Genomic DNA, 20282 nt, shown 5'->3' with positions numbered 1-20282 from the left:
GCCAAATAAGCCGCCTGTATGGGAACCCTGCTGGCCTGAGATTCTCCTCCTCCATGTGAAACCTCTTTCACCCCCTCTAATGGTACCGGCCGAGATCAGTGGGAGCCCAAGCAAAATTACATTGCAAAGCCTCTGAAAATTAAACTGCCATTGGAGCCACAGCATACAAAATAGTCCAGGACCGGCAAGCTCAACCTAAACCAAGTGCCTGCTGCTAAAATGAAAGAATGAAACAGAATTTAGAGCCTCCTAACATAGTAGACAAAATGTCTAGGATGCAGTGAAAAAAATCACCTGTCATTCCAAGAACCATGAAAATCACAACTTGAGCAAAAAAAGATAATGAACTGACACCAACACCAGATGAATCAGATGGTGGAGTCATCTGACAAGGATTTTAAAGCAGCTGTCATAAAAATGCTTCAGCAGTCACTTACAAAGTCTCTTGAAACAAATGAAAAAATAAAAAATCTCAGCAGAGAAATGCAAGTTATAAAAGGAACCAAGAGGGAATTATACAGTTGAAAAAATACAGTAGCAGAAGTAAAAACTCACTGAATGGGTGCAGTAATAGAGTGGAGATGACAGAGGGTAGAGCCAGGGACCTTACCAATTAACAGAATGATTTGTGACCAGGGCAAGTCAATAGAATTTACCCAACCTGAATAGCAGAGAGAATAAACTCCAAATAGGATAGAACCAAGGAAATCCACATGAAGATAACCTTACAATTAATGATCTGAAAGCTAAAGAAGAAAAAGATCTTGAATGCTACAGATAAACAGTGAACTAACATCAGTTTGACATCAGATCTCTCATTTGAAATCATGGAGGCCAGAGAGAAGTGGCTCATGTTGTTCAAGCGTTGAAAGAAAATACCTGTCAATCATGATTTCTGTGTCTGGCAAAACTATCCTCCAAAATGAAGATTAACTAAACACATTATCAGATTAAAAAAAAACTGAGTCTGTTTCTAGCAAATCTGCCTTAAAGATCAGTTAAAGAAGCTATTCAAACCTAATGAAGTGATGAAAGAAAGATTCTTAAAGCATGAGAAAGCAAAGCAGAATGATGAAAAGACCAGAAATATGAGTACATACAGTAGTTATGATCATTTTCCTCATAATTTTTATAATCATATTTGATGATTGAAGCAGAATATTTAAAATTTTATTTATTTATTTTTATTTGGCTACACTGAGTCTTAGTTGCGGCAGGTGGAATCTTTAGTCTTCATTGCAGCATACAGAACCTTTAGTTGAGGCATGCAAATTTTTAGTTGTAGCATGTGGGATCTGATTCCCTGACCAGGGATCGGACCTGGGTCCCCTGCACTGGGAGCTTGGAGTCTTAGCCACTGGGCCACCAGGGAAGTCCTGAAACAAAAGTTTTAACACCATGTGATACTCAGGACAATGATATATAATTTAAAAGAGAAAATGAAAGGGATCTGAATGGAAGTGGTGTTTCCACATTTCACTTGAAGCTGGTAAAATTTTTTTACTAGTAGACTTGGTGGGTCATGTATGTATATTTTTATACTCAGAACAACCACTACAAACACTATCTCAGTGAAAGTCACTCAGTTGTGTCCGACTCTTGCGACCCCATGGACTGTAGCCCACCAGGCTCCTCTGTCCATAGGATTCTCCAGGCAAGAATAGAGTGGGTTGCCATTTCCTTCTCCAGGGGATCTTCCCAACCCAGGAATCAAACCTGAGTCTCCAGCATTGCAGGCAGATTGTTTACCAACTGTGCTCTGAGGGAGGGGCTATGAGGAAAGCCCACAAACACTGTACATAGAGATAAAATCAAAAATAAAAAATAAAGATGGAATCCTAAAAATGTCTAAGTAATCTGCAGGAAATCAAAAGAATAACAGGAATGAGAATCAGAGGGAATACTCAGGAAACAAATAATAAAATGGTAGGCTATTTTAGTGCCTAAGTAATTACTTCAAATGTAAATATCCTAAATATATCAATCAAATGATAAAGATTGGCAGAGTGGTTCTTGCTTGCTTGCCATTTCCTCCAACTAGCCCCTCCGTGGGTAGGGGCTCTGTCTTATTAGTCATTGTACATTCAACACACAGTGTGCTTAAAGTACATTAACTGATTGGTAAATAATGAAATACACAGGGCTTCAACTTTGTTTCTCTATTGCCATAATATTTAGTGGTAATTACTCTGTAACTTTTACATATGGTGGACATTTTAGTTTTCAGGGCTACTTTGGAAGATGTGAATATTTTGTTTGCCTTCTTGAATATTTTCTTGGGAACTTGGAAGAGCGTTTGTAGAAACAGTTATCCTGAACAGCATTTTCCCTTCACTCCTTTTTTTTTTTTTTTTTAGTGAAAGGATTAAGTGAAACGGACAGGGGGACCTCTTTTATCAGGACAAAAGATAAGACTTTTTGGTCAACTGACATAGTTGACCAAATAAACCAACATACCAGCTTGTTAGCTGGTAGATTTTATGTGGGCAGCACTGTAATATCATTACACTGATATATAATGTACACTGATCCATATGTATAAAGGCTTGCCAGCTATGTTTCCTCGTTCATTGTTCCTATTGTTAATTCCATAATATTTCAGTCACTTAGCTCAAAATCTCAGTTATCTTGGACAACTTCCCGTTTGTCCCTCTAATTGGGACCATACCTCTTCAGTTCCCTTTGCCTTTCCTCCGCCAATGTTAGAGCAAAGTCACCAGGTCCTTTTTTGCATAACCTCCTTACAGGTTTCACTTTTTATTGAATCAAGCCCATCTAACAGAGTTCTTGGATGGATCTTTCTAATGCTTACCACAAGGAGCTCCATGGTATCTTGTGATCCCAACCCTGAGTTGATCTGCAGTATTTCTTCAAGTTGCCATTCTTACAGTGGTTTTATCAATAGCATTGTATTCTTTTCTGGAATAATCTATTTCTTGTATACATGCTGCTTGTCCCCTCAACAGTCTCAACTCCCCTCTATGTTCAAATTCTACTGTTGGGTTGACATAGAATGTGCTCCAGGTTTCATTCCTTTACTCACCCTCCTTATTCAATATGGAGATAATTCTTTCAGGTGAATGCTACTTCCCCCTTTTCTGGGAGCCTTATTTCTCCTTTGGCATTATATATTATTGTACTAATATTTGAAGCAGGTGAATGGATTTGAAAATGAAAGTATCCATGGTCCTCCCTGTGGAGCTTTCAAAATTAATGAATCATAGGTTTATTTCATTAGGGTTTAGAAAACCCAGAGCGTTATCTAAATCCGAACACCATCAAAACAATCTAATGCTATAATGTTAGTTTTCTGTCTCATGCAGATAACTGGTAAGGGGTACTTATACTCCTGAAACACTTGGTTTCTTCTTTAAAATGATGCCCTGGTATTTTGTTTCCTTGCTTTGAGGATCTTGTTCAAATTATCATTTGTTTTTTATGTTCACAGTCCATGCTCCGAGGGAGAGGAGGTTGCTATAAACATACATTCTATGGCATTGAAAGCCATCGTTGCATGGAAACTACCCCGAGCTTGGCATGTGCAAATAAATGTGTCTTCTGTTGGCGGTAAGTAAAAATGAAAGGCCATGGTGATCAAATATGTAACGTTGTGCTGAGGCTGAAAAATCCTAGGAGTTTATTATCCTGTTAACCTGCTCTTTCCTATTTTGATAGTGGTGTCATTAGCTATTCAGTGGTATAGATTGGTTTAGATCGAAAATCTCTGCTCTCTGTAACTCACTATATCTGTTTATGTAGCTAATTCAGTTGATTGTATTTTAGGTTCTCATTATTTCATCCTTTTTTTAAAAAAAAGTTTCATTGAATCATAAAAGTAATCTAGACTTACATAGAAAATTTTAAAAACCATTAAAAATTATAAAGAAAAGCAACAATTCAAGCATCCAGGGAAAACACTTTTAATGCTTTGTAGTATTTGCTTTCTGTTCTTTTTCTCCCAAAGTCTTTCATTTTTAAAAATACAGCATTTTCTACTTTCTGTTTGATATCCTGTTTTTATTTTTTAAATATAAGACTCATTCTCTGTCATTAGAATTTTATATACATAAGCTTTTTATTTTGAAACAATTTTAGTTTACAGAAGATTTCCAAAGACATTTTCCAACTTCTTTTAATGTTCAGACCTTACTTAACCATGGAACAACTATCAAAATCAAGAAATTAACATTGATGCAGTGTTATTAATCAAATTGGAAACTGACTTTCATTGGTTTTCCCACTAGATTCAATTCAGGATCCTACATCAAATTTAGGTTTTAGGTGTGATGTCTCTTTAGTTATCTCCAGTTCTTTAGTCTTTCCTTGTCTGTAATGACCTTTACACTTTTGAAGAGTATTCAGTTCAGTTCAGTTCAGTTCAGTCGCTCAGTCGTGTCCAACTCTTTGCGACCCCATGAATCGCAGCACGCCAGGCCTCCCTGTCCATCACCAACTCCCGGAGTTCACTTGAGACTCACGTCCATCGAGTCGGTGATGCCATCCAGCCATCTCATCCTCTGTCATCCCCTTCTCCTCCTGCCCCCAATCCCTCCCAGCATCAGAGTCTTTTCCAATGAGTCAGCTCTTTGCATGAGGTGGCCAAAGTACTGGAGTTTCAGCTTTAGCATCAGTCCTTCCAAAGAAATCCCAGGGCTGATCTCCTTTAGAATGGACTGGTTGGATCTCCTTGCAGTCCAAGGGACTCTCAAGAGTCTTCTCCAACACCACAGTTCAAAAGCATCAATTCTTCGGTGCTCAGCTTTCTTCACAGTCCAACTCTCACATCCATACATGACCACAGGAAAAACCATAGCCTTGACTAGATGAACCTTTGTTGGCAAAGTAATGTCTCTGCTTTTGAATATGCTATCTAGGTTGGTCATAACTTTTCTTCTAAGGAATAAGCGTCTTTTAATTTCATAGCTGCAGTCACCATTTGCAGTGATTTTGGAGTCCAAAAAAATAAAGTCTGACACAGTTTCCACTGTTTCCCCATCTATTTCCCATGAAGTGATGGGACCAGATGCCATGATCTTCATTTTCTGAATGTTGAGCTTTAAGCCAACTTTTTCACTCTCCTCTTTCACTTTCATCAAGAGGCTTTTGAGTTCCTCTTCACTTTCTGCCATAAGGGTGGTGTCATCTGCATATCTGAGGTTATTGATATTTCTCCCGGCAATCTTGATTCCAGCTTGTGCTTCTTCCAGCCCAGCATTTCTCATGATGTACTCTGCATATAAGTTAAATAATCAGGGTGACAATATACAGCCTTGACGTACTCCTTTCCCTATTTGGAACCAGTCTGTTGTTCCATGTCCAGTTCTAACTGTTGCTTCCTGACCTGCATACAGATTTCTCAAGAGGCAGGTCAGATGGTCTGGTATTCCCATTTCTTTCAGAATTTTCCACAGTTTATTGTGATCCACACAGTCAAAGGCTTTGGCATAGTCAATAAAGCAGAAATAGATGTTTTTCTGGAACTCTCTTGCTTTTTCGATGGTCAGGTGGATGTTGGCAATTTGATCTCTGGTTCCTCTGCCTTTTCTAAAACCACCTTGAATATCTGGTAGTTCACAGGTCACATATTGCTGAAGTCTGGCTTGGAGAATTTTGAGCATTACTTTACCAGCGTGTGAGATGAGTGCAATTGTGTGGTAGTTTGAGCATTCTTTGGCATTGCCTTTCTTTGGGATTGGAATGAAAACTGACCTTTTCCAGTCCTGTGCCCACTGCTGAGTTTTCCAAATTTGCTGGCATATTGAGTGCAGCACTTTCACAGCATCATCTTTCAGGATTTGGAATAGCTCAACTGGAATGCCATCACCTCCACTAGCTTTGTTTGTAGTGATGCTTTCTAAGGCCCACTTGACTTCACAGTCCAGGATGTCTGGCTCTAGGTGAATGATCACACCATTGTGATTATCTTGGTCGTGAAGATCTTTTTTGTACAGTTCTTCTGTGTATTCTTGCCATCTCTTCTTAATATCTTCTGCTTCTGTTAGGTCCATACCATTTCTGTCCTTTATCGAGCCCATCTTTGCATGAAATGTCCCCTTGGTATCTCTAATTTTCTTGAAGAGATCTCTAGTCTTTCCCATTCTGTTGTTTTCCTCTATTTTTTTGCGTTGCTTGCTTGCTTGCTAAGTCGCTTCGGTTGTGTCCGACTCTGTGCGACCCCATAGATGGCAGCCCACCAGGCTCCCCCGTCCCTGGGATTCTCCAGGCAAGAACACTGGAGTGGGTTGCCATTTCCTTCTCCAATGCAGGAAAGTGAAAAGTGAAAGTGAAGTCACTCAGTCGTGTCCAACTTCAGCGACCCCATGGACTGCAGCCTACCAGGCTTCTCCGTCCATGGGATTTTCTAGGCAAAAGTACTGGAGTGGGGTGCCACTGCCTTCTCTGTTTCTTTGCATTAGTTAGGTATATTTGGATTTTGGGACAAAAACCCATAGAAGTGATATAACCTTTTAGCATATCATATTAGGGAGTACTTCTAACTTTTATTATGGATATGTTTTGAACAAAAATAGAGTGAATAGTATAATGAATCTCTATGTACATTTGTTAACACATTTCTAGTCATGTTCCATTTACCTACCCTAGTTCTCACTATTTCGATGCAAATCTCAGCCATTATTGTTTTATCTTATACCTACTTTGATTGACAGATAATATTTAAAAAAAGGCCTAAAAAAAAGAATCTAATATCATCATCATCCCATCATAAGTTCTTTTACATGGTTTCCCTTTTCTAGTTATCTAGGGATATAGTGAAGAAACAAAAACAAAAACTGAAAAATATCTTTTCAGACATTCTGTTAAATTATTGGTTCTCAACTGGGGCAAAATTTCTATTTTTCATCCCGAGGGGAACCTTAGGGCATTTGACCATGTCTGGAGACATTTTTGATTGTTGTAATGGAAGGAGGTGCTGCTGGCGTCTAGTGGGCAGGGGCCAGGGATGCTCTTAAACACTCTGTAACATATAGGACAGCCCTTCACAGCAAAGAGTTATTGAGTTCAAAATGTCAGCTGTGCTGAGGTTGAAAAGTCATGTGTGCGGTGGTCTAGGGATGTATAGCATAAGAGCTTCACAACAGTATATTTGCTGTTTCTATTATATTTTTGGGCTGCTGTTGGCATAAATTTTACTTTTATATAAGCTGTAAACACAGTATATCAGTACTCTGTTTTAGTTGTACTGTCAGTTGTTTTTAGAGTAATTAAAAGGAAAATAAACTTTATCTTTCCATATTTTCTTTTCTTTTTTCAGCGCTCATCATTTCTTTGAGTAATCTTAAGTTACTATCTGGTGTCTATTTCTTTTGCCTGAGTGATTCCCTTTAATATACTCTGTAGTATAGGTTTGCCAACAAGGAAAACTCTGAGATTTTTGTCTGCAAAAGTCTTTCTTACTCCATTTTTGGAAAGATAATTGCACTGGGTATAGAATTCTGAGTTGACAAGTTTATTTCCTTTAAGCATTCTCTCAGGTGTCATTATAGTGTCGTCTGGCTTGCTGTTTTCTGATGAGTTGTCAGAAATAATACCAATCTGTGTCCTTAAGTAATGTGCCCTTTTTCTCTTACTTGAAGATTTTCTGATTTTCTTTTGTTTTCATTAGCTTAGATACTGTATTTTTACACTGTCTTTAAATATTCTGGTTGTTCTGCAAGCTTCTTGGATCTGTGGTTAATTGTTTCTCATTAACTTTGGGAAATTGTTGGCCGTATTTTTCTGACATCTTTCTCTACTTTATTTTGTGTTTCCCTTCTGGGATTTTAATTATTGTATTTTGGCTCTGGGATTCCAATTATGTATATTTTGGACCTTTTGATAATTGTCCCACAGCTCTTGGATGCTGTGTCTTTTTTTTTCCCCACTTAAAATTTTATGTGTGTTTTAGTTGGCTTAATTTGTTCTCTCCAAGTTTTTTTTTTTTACCTCTTTCCTTAGCTGTTGTAGTTTACTGTTGAGCCTGTCGAAATCCTATTTTTTTCGTGTTTAGTATTTCTATTTGATCATAACTTTCCTCCCCGTGCTGAATTTACCCATTTGGTCTTGCGTGTTGTTTACCTCTTTCTATTAGGACTTGTAACGTACAGTAATCATAGTTCTAAAAATATAACCTGTCAGATACTTTCACCCCTTGTGTCAGAAGAGTTTGGTCCTATTGATTGCTTTGTCTCTTGGAAATGTATTGTTTTCTTGCTTTTTTGTATGCCTCTTATTTTTTTTTTTTTCGAAGTCCAACATTGTGAGAGGCTGAGATGAATGTTCTTTGCGTGTGGAAATTGGCATCCCTTTCCTTTCTGGTGTCCTTTAGAGATACCTTGAGTGTTGCCTGGGGTTTGCTGGAGGTTTTTCCCTCCGTGTCTGATCCATCCTAAGCTTTAGGTCTTCCCATTGCCTCTCGGAGAGAGTCTTGAAACAGTATTGTACTGGTGGTCATTGCTGGATGCTTGTTAGCCTGGTGGTGTGTGGCTGGGAGAGAGGGGTACATGTTGTATTGTTCTGATTAAGCTTCAGTCTTGGCCAAGCAGTTCCCTTGTCCATCTGTCTTTCTGTCCTAGATGTCATGACTCAAAATAAGTTGTGAAATATAGCTGTAGATAGCTGAGCTTTTAGAAGAAAACCAACCTGGATTTTATAATTATATGGACTCCCTCATAGTGGGTGACTAGCTGAGAGTTAACAGAGTTCTAAAGAACTTTTGCCTCTCTTTTTCCTAGGCACCACACCAATCCAGTGGGTACTGAATGGCGGTGGAAAATGGACCAACCTGAAATGATCTTGAAGGAAGCCATTGAAAACCATCAGAACATGATCAAGCAGTTTAAAGGTATTTATCTTCCCTCTACAAAGGAATGCTAATAGCCTGAATTAAATTGGCAGAGGAATTGCCTCCTTTGGCAGAATGTTGTCCCTGCTGGCAAATTCTTGTGTAGGAAATCGAAAACTTTGTAGAAATACTATATATACTTTGGCCTTTGTAGTTTTCACTGATAACTTTATATATATCGTATGATGGGGGAACTAAAAAATTAATTCAGAGCTTAGCTATTTTTAATATAGTGCATTCAGCTTGTAAATTTTGGCTGGGAATGTATCATCATTCCTCCTAAAAACTTTTGCTATTGTGCTGTGTTGGATACAAAGCAACCTTGTGATTCGACTGATAATTTTAGATCATTCAAGTGATAAGTAATACCAGTTAGATAGTATTAGGAAGGCATTTTTGAATAAATGCTGTACAAAAAGGAGGGTTAATTTTAATCAGATTTCCTCCACATGATCCACGGTGATGTATAGAATTCTGCTACTCAGTGTCTAGAATTTCCTGATCTAGCTGTGTCTCACAGTTCAAGGTATTTGACTCTACTGGAGATGGCTGGTTCTTAAGCTTTAGTGTGCATCAGAATTGATCATTAAAATAGAGATTCCCAATCTCCTTCCCCAGGGATTGATTCAGAAAGTCTGAGGGAGGGAGCTAGAATGTACATCACTTACACATTTTCTGATAACCCTGTTGTTGAACTGGAAACTATACTTTGAGACCCACCACTGTAGATAGATATGGAGGACTGGTATTAGGTTGGCCAAAAAGTTCTTTGGGCTTTCCCATAGCAGCTTAAGGAAAAACCTGAACAAACTTTTTGGCCAACCCAATAAAATAATGGCTTTTTAAAGACAATTGCAGGTGATCGACTGAAATGTGTTAGGTTCCCTGTTAAATGTGCATGTCTCTTGTCTCCACCCATCCCTTGTCAGTCCTGTCTCCTTTATTCTCCTTTCCTTTCATATACAACAAAAAAGGTGAACTCCAGCCAAGGTGGGTTTGGCATCGGCACTCTTGCATCGTAAATGGGAGTCTTTATAAACCCCAGTAATTAGCATTTTGAAGATCAGGTAGTCCTTTCACGCAGAGAAGTTTGTTCTGCCAGGTCACTACTGCTTCTTGAGATCACACTGTTTCTGATGCTTTTCTTTCACCAAGCAGTTCTCCAGGTCTCAGTAGACACTGCCTGGGTGTTCAACAAATGTAATTCAATCCTGGCACTGTCTGGAGATAACAGCAGACCCACAGGTTAGGGGTTCAGTCCTGTAAGATTGCACCCCACTTCAGATGCCAGTGGAAAGCCTGGGATGTTACCTGTGTTTCTGATCAACTGTAAATCGGAAGTTCCCACGAACTCCTCAGATTCTGTTAGTTTGTTAGAGTGGCTCGCAGAACAGAGAAGCATCTACTTATGTTTACCAGTTTGGTATAAAGGATATTATAGAGACCACAGGTGAACAGCCAGATGGAGAAGTATAGGGTCGGTCTGGAAGGGTCCTGAGGCCAGGAGCTTCTGTCCCCATGGAACTGGGGTGCACCACCCTCCTAGCACATGGATACATCCACCAACCCAGAAGCACATCAAATCTTGTTCAAGGGTTTTTATAGAGCTTATTTTGTCAGTTCCCTTTCCCTTTCTCACCCGTCCATGGGTGTGATTGAAAATTCTAATCCTTTGAACACTTGGTCTTTATGGTGACCAGCCCCATCCTAAGGCCATTTAGGAGTCCTACCCTATGCCACCCCATTTGCATAAATGTACTTAGGTGTACTTAAAAGGGCTCCTTATTTATTTTTTGGCTGTGCTGCCTGGCATATGGGATGTTAGTTCCCTGAGTCCCCAGCAGTTGAAGCATGGAGTCTTAACCGCTGGACCAGTAGGGAAGTCGGGAAAGGGATCTTTATGAATGACAGAAGGTACTCCCACCACTCAGGAAATCCCAGGGGTTATAGGAGCTTTGTGCCAGGAACCAGAGCAAAGACCAAATCTATTTCTTATTTTTTACCATGGTGTTTCTTACTACTATTCTGACTTCCTAGGAGAAATTGGGAAAGTGATGCAAATAATGATTCAAGAGCAATAATAATTTATAAAGGTATTTTTATAAAAGTAATTTATAAATTTATATTATCTTTATGAGTTTTCTAAGGAAAATTGCCCTATACATATATATGTACATATGTATGTGCCAACTTGTACATCTGCAGAGATGCTAATAAATATTTTAACATTTCATCTTGGTTTTTAGTCTCAAGAATTTTTTTTTTTTGGAAACAAGTCATTTTCTTATTTGGAAAAAGCAGTGTCTCTTACCAGCCTTTTGGAAAATTAAATGAAACTGTGTAGTAAAAAACTAGTAAGTCTCCACATCAGGAATTTACTAGCTTTTCTTAGACTCTTTGTTGATTTCGTTAATATTATTGATCATGACCCTCAAATAAACCATATGCCTTTTAAGTATATTTCAAGACAAAGTCTTACTTTCTTTTGGATACTTAGTTACTAGTCAGAATTCTCCAGAGAAAGAGTCATCAGGATGCTGTGTGGGTGTGTTTAGAGGAAGAAAGAGAGAGATAGATTGATAGAGTGAGATTGGCTTAAAGAATTGGATCATGGAATTGTACAGGCTTGGTCAATCAAAAAGATAAAAATAATCTGATGGAGTGGACCAGCATGCTAGAGATTTAAGGAAGAATTGCAGTTCAAATCCAGAGGCTGTCTGCTTGCAGAATTCCTTCTTGCTTGAGGGCTGTCAGCCTTTGTTCTTTAAGGCTTTCAGTTGATTTGATGAGGCTCATCTGCATTATAAAGGGCAGTCTGCTTTACCCAAAGTCCACTGACCTAAATGTTAATTTCATCCGGAAGACATCTTCACCATCCAACATCCAGAATAACATTTGACCAAACTGGGCACCATGGCCCAGCCAAGTTGACACGTAAAATTAGCCATCCTAGACAGTCATATCAGAAGCAGGCAAACACCAGTAATTTAACCTCTTTAATGTAATCAGTATGTTTTTATTTGGTGCTTAAAGAAGCAGTTGAATCCTTAAATAATGGGGTGATAGCCGAGGATGTGTGTTTCCTGGACATCTAGGAAGCTCCCTGAATAAATTGTGTGCCAGGCAGTTTGTATGGGTGGAAGCAGCCCCGAGGAGTAGACATGCATTTTTCCATCCCGAGATGTCCTTGATACAGAGTGACAACCTGAGTTTTGATCGTGATTTTTCTGACAGGAGCCTTTTTGTAAATGCACTTTAAATGGAAATAAGAGATGAATAAATCATGAGGCCGCCTTTCTGCCCGTTAATAACACATGTTAGGTGAGCTCAGCGAGCACGTAGTCTTTGTTGTCTGCCTGGCCTGTTGGATGGTGTGTCCTGTGCAGAAAGGTGTCCCTGGTTGGTAACCTTGTGCTTGCTTTAATCAGTAGGCATCTCAGATGGTTTGTCTTCAGGTACCTGTGGCATAAGAGACAAAGCGTTTTAAAGTGTATATATTGCCTTGCAGGGGAAGGACAGATACAGGATTGCAGGGACAAAGAACAGAGCATGTCTGTGAATAAGTGAATCCTGAGTAGGGGGGAGAATGCCTAAGAGGGTGGGGGTGACCCCCGAAATACAGCAGCTGCCATTCATTCACCCTTAAAAACAGCTTTTATAGAGTATCTTCCTTGCCCTTGTAATTCTCACAAAGGATGCTTTTTGCATACCTTAATGAATTGCCTTGACAAAATGTTACCATGTCAGCAAAACATCTCTTTATTTAATCAACAATAAATTTTCTCGAAAGGTTTTCAAATTTGAACTGGTTGATACTTGTACACTGACACTCTTCAGAATACTGAAAACAGTTTTTCTTTACAGTAGTAGAAAACAAGTGTATTTTTGAAGGTGTGGTGGGCAGTAGACAGGTCTGCACATGGGCTTAAAGGTGCTCTGATTCATTATATTTTCACTAAGAATGAGAACTCCTTTAGTTTCCAGTTTTTTAGATGGTGGTGACTATTTGTTAATGCTTCTTACTTCATTCTGGGCTTAATTACTTTTTTGAAAATCTGTCTCATTTTAATAACTGCAGCAAATCCTACTGTGAAACCTATAGTATTAGAAGATGTGTTTTCTATCTTTTTGGCTCTTGGCAGAAAGTAATCTGAAATGTTCAAATCGATGGTTGTTTACTGTGGGCATTCAGCTAGGCAGTAAGATTTTCTAACTTCACTCAGTTTTTATCAATGGTTATAATCTAAAGTTTTCTTTTTTAATGAACCCGAATTCCTCCTTCAATCAGTGAAATCGCTGTGTTCTATCTCTCATTCATCCCTAAGTTGAGTTCAGATTAGTCATTCAGTCATGTCTGACTCCTTGTGACCCCACGGACAGGAGCACACCAGGCTTCCCTGTCCATCACCAACTCCCAGAGCTTACTCAAACTTATGTCCATCGAGTCGGTGATGCCATCCAACCATCTCATCCTCTATTGTCCCCTTCTCCTCCTACCTTCAGTCTTTCCCAGCATCAGGGTCTTTTCCAATGAGTTAGTTCTTTGCATCAGGTGGCCAAAGTATTGGAGCTTCAGCATCAGTCCTTCCAATGAATATTCGGGACTGATTTCCTTTAGGATGGACTGGTTGGGTCTCCTTGCAGTCCAAGGGACTCTCAAGAGTCTTCTCCAACACCACAGTTCAAAAGCATCGATTCTTTGGTGCTCAGCTTTCTTTATAGTCCAACTCTCGCACCCATACATGACTACTGAAAAAAAACATAGCTTTGACTAGATGGACCTTTCAGTTCAGTTCAGTTGCTCAGTCGTGTCCGACTCTTTGCAACCCCATGAAGTGCAGCACGCCAGGCCTCCCTGTCCATCACCAACTCCCGGAGTTCACTCAAACTCATGTCCATCCAGTCAGTGATGCCATCCAGCCATCTCATCCTTTGTCATCCCCTTCTCCTCCTGCCCCCAATCCCTCCCAGCATCAGAGTCTTTTCCAATGAGTCAACTCTTCGCATGAGGTGGCCAAAGTATTGGAGTTTCAGCTTTAGCATCAGTCCTTCCAAAGAACACCCAAGACTGAGCTCCTTTAGAATGGACTGGTTAGATCTCCTTGCAGTCCAAGGGACTCTCAAGAGTCTTCTCCAACACCACAGTTCAAAAGCATCAATTCTTCGGTGCTCAGCTTTCTTCACAGTCCAACTCTCACATCCATACATGACCACAGGAAAAACCATAGCCTTGACTAGATGGACCTTTGTTGGCAAAGTAATGTCTCTGCTTTTGAATATGCTATCTAGGTTGGTCATAACTTTCCTTCCAAGGAGTAAGTGTCTTTTAATTTCATGGCTGCAATCACCATCTGCAGTGATTTTGGAGCCCCCCAAAATAAAGTCTGCTACTGTTTCCATTATTTCCCCATCTGTTTGCCATGAAGTGATGGGACCAGATGCCATGATCTTAGTTTTTGGATGTTGAATTTTAAGTCAACTTTTTCATTCTCTTTCACTTTCATCAAGAGGCTTTTTATTTCTTCTTCGCTTTCTGCCATAAGGGTGGTGTCATCTGCATTTCTGAGGTTATTGATATTTCTCCTGGCAATCTTGATTCCAGCTTATGCTTCATCCAGCATTTCCCAGGATGTACTCTACATATAAGTTAAATAAGCAGGGTGACAATATATAACCTTGATGTACTTCTTTCCCTATTTGGAACCAGGGTGTTGTTCCATGTGCAGTTCTAACTGTTGCTTCTTGATCTGCATACAGATTTCTCAGGAAGCAGGAAGGTAGTCTGGTATTCCCGTCTCTTTCAGAATTTTTCACAGTTTGTTATGATCCACACAGTGAAAGGCTTTGGCATGGTCAATAAAGCAGAAGTAGATGTTTTTCTGGAATTCTCTTGCTTTTTCAATGATCCAATGGATGTTGGCAATTTGATCTCTGGTTCCTCTGCCTTTTCTAAATCCAGCTTGAACATCTGGAAGTTCATGGTTCATGTACTGTTGAAGCCTGGCTTAGGGAATTTTGAGCATTGCTTTGCTAGTGTGTGAGATGAGTGCAATTGTGTGGTAGTTTGAGCATTCTTTGGCATTTCCTTTCTTTGGGATTGCAATGAAAACTGTCCTTTTTCAGTCCTGTGGCCACTGCTGAGTTTTCCAAATATGCGGGCTTATGGAGTGCAGCACTTTCACAGCATCATCTTTTAGGATTTGAAATAGCTCAACTGGAATTCCATCACCTCCACTGGCTTTGTTCGTAGTGATGCTTCCTGTGGCCCACTTGACTTTGCGTTCCAGGATGTCTGGCTCTAGGTGAGTGATCACACCTGGGTTATCTGGGTCATGAAGATCTTTTTTGTTTAGTTCTTCTGTGTATTCTTGTCACCTCTTCTTAATATCTTCTGCTTCTGTTAGGTCCATACCATTTCTGTCCTTTATGGAGCCCATCTTTGCATGAAATGGTCCCTTGGTATCTCTAATTTTCTTGAAGAGATCTCTAAGGGTGTAAATATTAATGAAACAGATGACTGTCCTTTCTGGATAGTCAGTTTCAGAGTAAGGATGGCAAGGCTAATGAAGTCACTCTACCTCTTCTGAACTGAGTACCGCCCCCTGGGTGATGCTCTGACACACATTCCAGTTCTGGGTGCTAAAGATGCAGGAGTGGCACTTAGATTTCATTTTAGCCCCTGGTGGAGAGTCTCTTCTCTGTCTTCCCCAAATCAGAATTCCTTAGTAGAGACTGGCATGGAGAAGTGGCTTAATCTCAAATGTAGAATTACTCACAGATGCCCTACAGGAAACTAGTTCTGCTTTCTCTTCTTCCACATCCATTTTAGAATTTCCCTGTTAAAGCCCTGTTGTTATTACCCTGTGTCCCCTTGTGGCTTACAAAAAAGAAAAACAAAACAAAAAGCCAAAAGTAAAAGTGTGTTTCTGGTTTCCTCAGTTGGAACTTGGGATACATTTTCCTACAGGAAAAAAAAATTGAATTTGATTAGGTGATATTGAAATGGACTTGGTAGTGCTATAGTTTAGGTATGTGCTGTGCTTCGGTCGTGTCTGACTTTTTGTGACTCAATGGATTGTAGCCATGAGATTCTCCAGGCAAGAGTACGGGTGTGGGTTGCCATTTCCTCTTTGGGGATCTTCGCGACCCAGAGATCGAACCTGAGTCTGTCACATCTCCAGTGTTGGCAGGTGGGTTCTTTACCATTAGCGCCACCCGGGAAGTGTTTAGGTATATTACAGATTAATTTGATGTTGGCGGGGGTTGGGGGTTTGAATGGTAACTTCATCTCCGTTTTAATAGCATTATATCTGGAGGAATATGAATTTCAGATTTCAACAGAAATTTAGGAAATAGGAGTCATAAGTTGGAAGTTACAGGCAATTTTCAAAGGTTTGTAGCCGTTTCCTTCTTAGTTTGTTAAGTTTTTCCACTCCTGCCTTTCCTTAGACGGCACTCTTAACTCACTGATGTTTCCCATCACTCTGCTGTGGAGTCCTTTGTTTCTTTGGGTGCTTTCCCGCCACGTGTTGATCACCGACTCCCTCCCCTGGGTCTGGTCCAGTCATTCTATGATCTGATTTTTGTATGGGATGAGTCTTGTTGTCGGTATTGTTTTTGCCTCTGAGTTTCCAGCTTTTGGGGCTTCCCTTGTAGCTCAGTCAGTAAAGGATCTGCCTGCAGTGCAGGAGACCCGGGTTTGATCCCTGGGTCGGGAAGATCCCCTGGAGAAGGAAATGGCAACCCACTCCAGTATCCTTGCCTGGAAAATCTCATGGACACAGGAGCCTGGTGGGCTGCAGTCCATGGGGTCACAAAGAGTTGGGTACGACTGAGTGACTAACACTTACTAACACTTACTTCCAGCTTTTGGCTCAGTGGCCAGCCTTCAGCACATTTTGAAGACATTCTGATCTTTTCAACGTTTCCTTTTTGTGCTTCTGTTCTCAATCTCAAGGGTACTCATTGTCTTTTCGGTTATTTCATTGATCATTAAACCAGTCTTCTTCCCATGACCTTTATTAGCTTTCCCCTTTATATGCACAATGTAAAATTAACTTTACGCTGATTACAAGTGGGTCAGGATTAAAGTGCAACTCAGCATCTTTTCAAAATGCTCACTTCCCCCTCCAAATACCACCATGGCAGGGAGACACAGGCTTCAGAGAATGGGGTGGAGGTTTCTTTTTTTTTTTTCCCTTAGTTAAATTTATGTATTTGTCTATGCTGGGTCTTAGTTGCGGCACACAGGATCTTCGATTTTCATCGTGGCGTGTGGGTTCTAGTTCCCTGACCAGGAAGTGAACCCGGGCCCCCTGCCTTGGGAGCGTGGAGTCTTAGCCACTTGACCACCGCGGAAGTCTCAGGCTTAGGTTTCTTTAACTCAGTTTCCCACCAGTTCAGCTGAGATCAAGTAAGTGAACACTCTTTGGGAGGAACGTGCTCAGTGCTGAACGTGCAAAGATGAAGAAGACGTCATTTGTTGCTAGGTGTTTTTATCTATCGTTTAATGCAAAAAATAAAGGGTCTCTTAATAGATGGGCCTCAGGAATAAGGTGTGCTAAAGTACACATCCAAAAGGAATGTGGGGGAAGCCAGGAAGAAAATACCATCTGCTAATTGTTTTCTGAAGCTTGTTTATGAAATAAACATCACAATAGAAGTGGCTGGATCAAAGATCTATTTTATGTGACTTTCAGCCAGAGGGGTTCTTAGGAAGATCTTTGGCCGGGAACTGTATCATTATTTGAGAAGAAAGAATGTTTTATTTCTGAGTGGTCCAGTCTTTAGAAATAGAAATACTCATATTTGTCAATTATACCTCAATTTTAAAAAGGCATAAGAAATTATTAAAAGAATAAAAGTTCATCATTAACCAATGCCCCCCCCCCACCAAAAAAAAAAACCCAACCCCAAAGAAATAGGAATACTCTGTGTTGTACCTTATGTCCTTTTTCTGGGTTATTCAGCTTATTGGTATGACCTTAGGATAAAAATTCTGGAATCTTAAGTTTCTGCGTCAGCATCTTTCAGTGACATAAAGTGCATGCATGCGTGCTCAGTCGCTTCAGTCATGTCCAATTCTTTATGACCCCATGGACTGCAGCCAGCCAGGCTCCTCTGTCCATGGGGATTTTCCAGGCAAGAATACCGGAGTGGGTTGCCATGCCCTCCTCCAGGGGATCTTTCCGATCCAGGGATCGAACCTTCGTCTCTTATGTTTCCTGCATTGGTCAGCAGTTCTTTACCACTAGCATCACATGGAAGCCCAAGGTCTTTACCTCCAGTCTAGAGGCTGAATTAGAGACGTTGTGTTTGGGGGCAAGTAAACCATTTGGGTGCCTGTGGTGTTGAACTCATGGGGTCTGGATTGGCCATTGTCCAATATGGGGCATTGTCCAATATCAAAAGAACTTTAAAAGACTGTCCCTTACCAGCAAGGTACTTCCTGACTTCCTGACTTCAGGGACAGAGCATCCATGGAACCAATCCAGAAAAAGTCTTCCCATTGTCCACACCTTCTTTTTGTACAACCAGAAGACTGGCAGCTGGTGTTTATTTTATCCGTTCAAGGCTCAGGGGTTAACAACTTTATAGAGAAGAGCAGTCGTAATCATAAATCTGACTGCATTTGCCTAGCACCATGGCATTAACCTGCCCATTCCTGCCTTAAATTCTGGTGCTGGCTTCTCTTCCTTACTAATAAAATGTCCTTTGAAGCCTTCTTTGCACCCCAGCATAGGGCACTTTTGACTACATTAAAAACCTGTTCAGGCAGGTATCCTTTCTTCTTAATGATTTTCTTTGCTGAGAATTCCTTTGCTGCCTCTTGGTTGGCAGAAGCTGCTCCTCCTGTTATCTTGACATTTTAAAAGTCAGACCTCTTTTTAAAATCATCAAACCATCCTTTGCTGGCATTCCATTCTCCAACTTTAGATCCTTCACCTTCCTCTTGCTCTAAGTTGTCATATAATGACTTCACCTTTTGAATCATATTCGTCTATAGGTATGTCTTTCTTATAACAATCCTGCCCCACACATAAAAGCTGCATTTTCAATACGAGATAAAAAGACATTTTACAAAAAGCTCAAGGTTTTCACACCTGCTGTAGCTGCAGCGACAGCTTCATGAATTTCCTTTTCTTTTTCTTTTTTTTTACAATGGTCCTTCCGCTGGACTCATTTGTCTTGAAGTGGCGGGCAACCGCAGCTACAGACTTGACTCTTGGTGCATATCAAGCCATTTATCCTTTGTCACTTTTCTCTGCTTCTTGGGAGCATCACATATCATATGGGTCCGTGCTGTTATTCAGGGTTTACAGTATTGCACTAAACATGATGAAAACTGTGAGAGAACTTCAAACCTGTACTGCAGTGAAACTGACTAGAGAGACAGCTGCTCACGTGATGATGACCCTCACCTGGAGTTTCAGACAGATACTTGCAGCACTCCTGCTCAGTGCCCTAGCAACAGGAGGTGCTAGGAAATGTGTACAGTGTTACAGTCTATACTGATCTTTACCTTTGTTTACATTTCTGTCAACTGGGAGTGGTGCTATACAAGGTCTGTTTGTGTGAGTACATTTTGATACATTTTAACTTAAAAAAAATACATGTATATTTTATGATAGTAAATGATACAGGAGTATCTACATGTTTTTTATGCATTCAGGATACACCTAAGTTTTAAATTTTTTTGGATATTACTGTGTTATGGGGTGCATCTGTGAGACTTTTCAAATTGTCACAAATCTTCAAGAACTTTTATATAAATAGAAATTTCCAAAAATTATATATATATATGTATATAAAAGAACTATATGTGTGTGTGTAGAAAAAACCACATACACGTCGACCTGCACTCTTCCAAACCTTGTTGTTCAAAGATCAACTGTATGTTGAATTGAATGGAATTACCGTTTTATTTAAAATAGAAAATAATTGAATTTATAGAACAATTCATGAAATAATTATCATAACGAAATATTTGCAGCTAAGATTTAAAAAAAATGCTTATGTGCTGGGCTTGGTACCAAACTAGTTATTTCATGTGGCTTATTTCACTGAATTCTCACAACTGTGTGCGCATGTGTGTGTGTGTGTGAATTCCCCACGTTATACATCAGGGCATAGGTGTAGAGGGGATGGGTGGCTTGACAAAGGACACAGATCACCCTAGTGGTAGAGCCAGAGTTTGAACCTGGGGCATCTGACTTCCAGTGCATCTGACTGCCTTGCCAGTACTCAGTCATTCTTCTTTCTGAGTTTTAGGTTAATTTTACCACTTCAGATTAAATCTGCCCTTCAGCTCTTCTGCTCATGGGGAGATTAATGATGTTTCTTTTTTTTACAAAAAGAAAATTTTATACTTAATGCTGAGTTGTCTTGGCAACACAGAGTGAGTTAAGTATCAAGTTTTATTTAAAACCTTGATTCACTT

The 20282-nt window shown here is 40.0% G+C and overlaps 1 protein-coding gene across 1 annotated transcript in view; it reads left to right on the top strand.

The window, feature by feature from the left end:
- LOC147345037 (S-adenosyl-L-methionine-dependent tRNA 4-demethylwyosine synthase TYW1) overlaps positions 1-20282 on the top strand; it is a 148374-nt gene that overhangs the window by 40671 nt on the left and 87421 nt on the right. Inside the window, exons 10-11 of the mRNA XM_086374693.1 lie at positions 3449-3567; positions 8733-8842. Of these exons, the coding sequence (XP_086230819.1) occupies positions 3449-3567; positions 8733-8842 (229 nt within the window). The remainder of the gene's footprint in view (positions 1-3448; positions 3568-8732; positions 8843-20282) is intronic.

Source organism: Bos grunniens, chromosome 25 (assembly GCF_055505025.1).
Source record: "Bos grunniens cultivar Pamir isolate PY7600 chromosome 25, Bosgru_T2T1.0, whole genome shotgun sequence".
In the NCBI taxonomy this organism is placed as follows: domain Eukaryota; kingdom Metazoa; phylum Chordata; class Mammalia; order Artiodactyla; family Bovidae; genus Bos; species Bos grunniens.
This window is presented reverse-complemented; position numbering and strand designations above follow the sequence as displayed.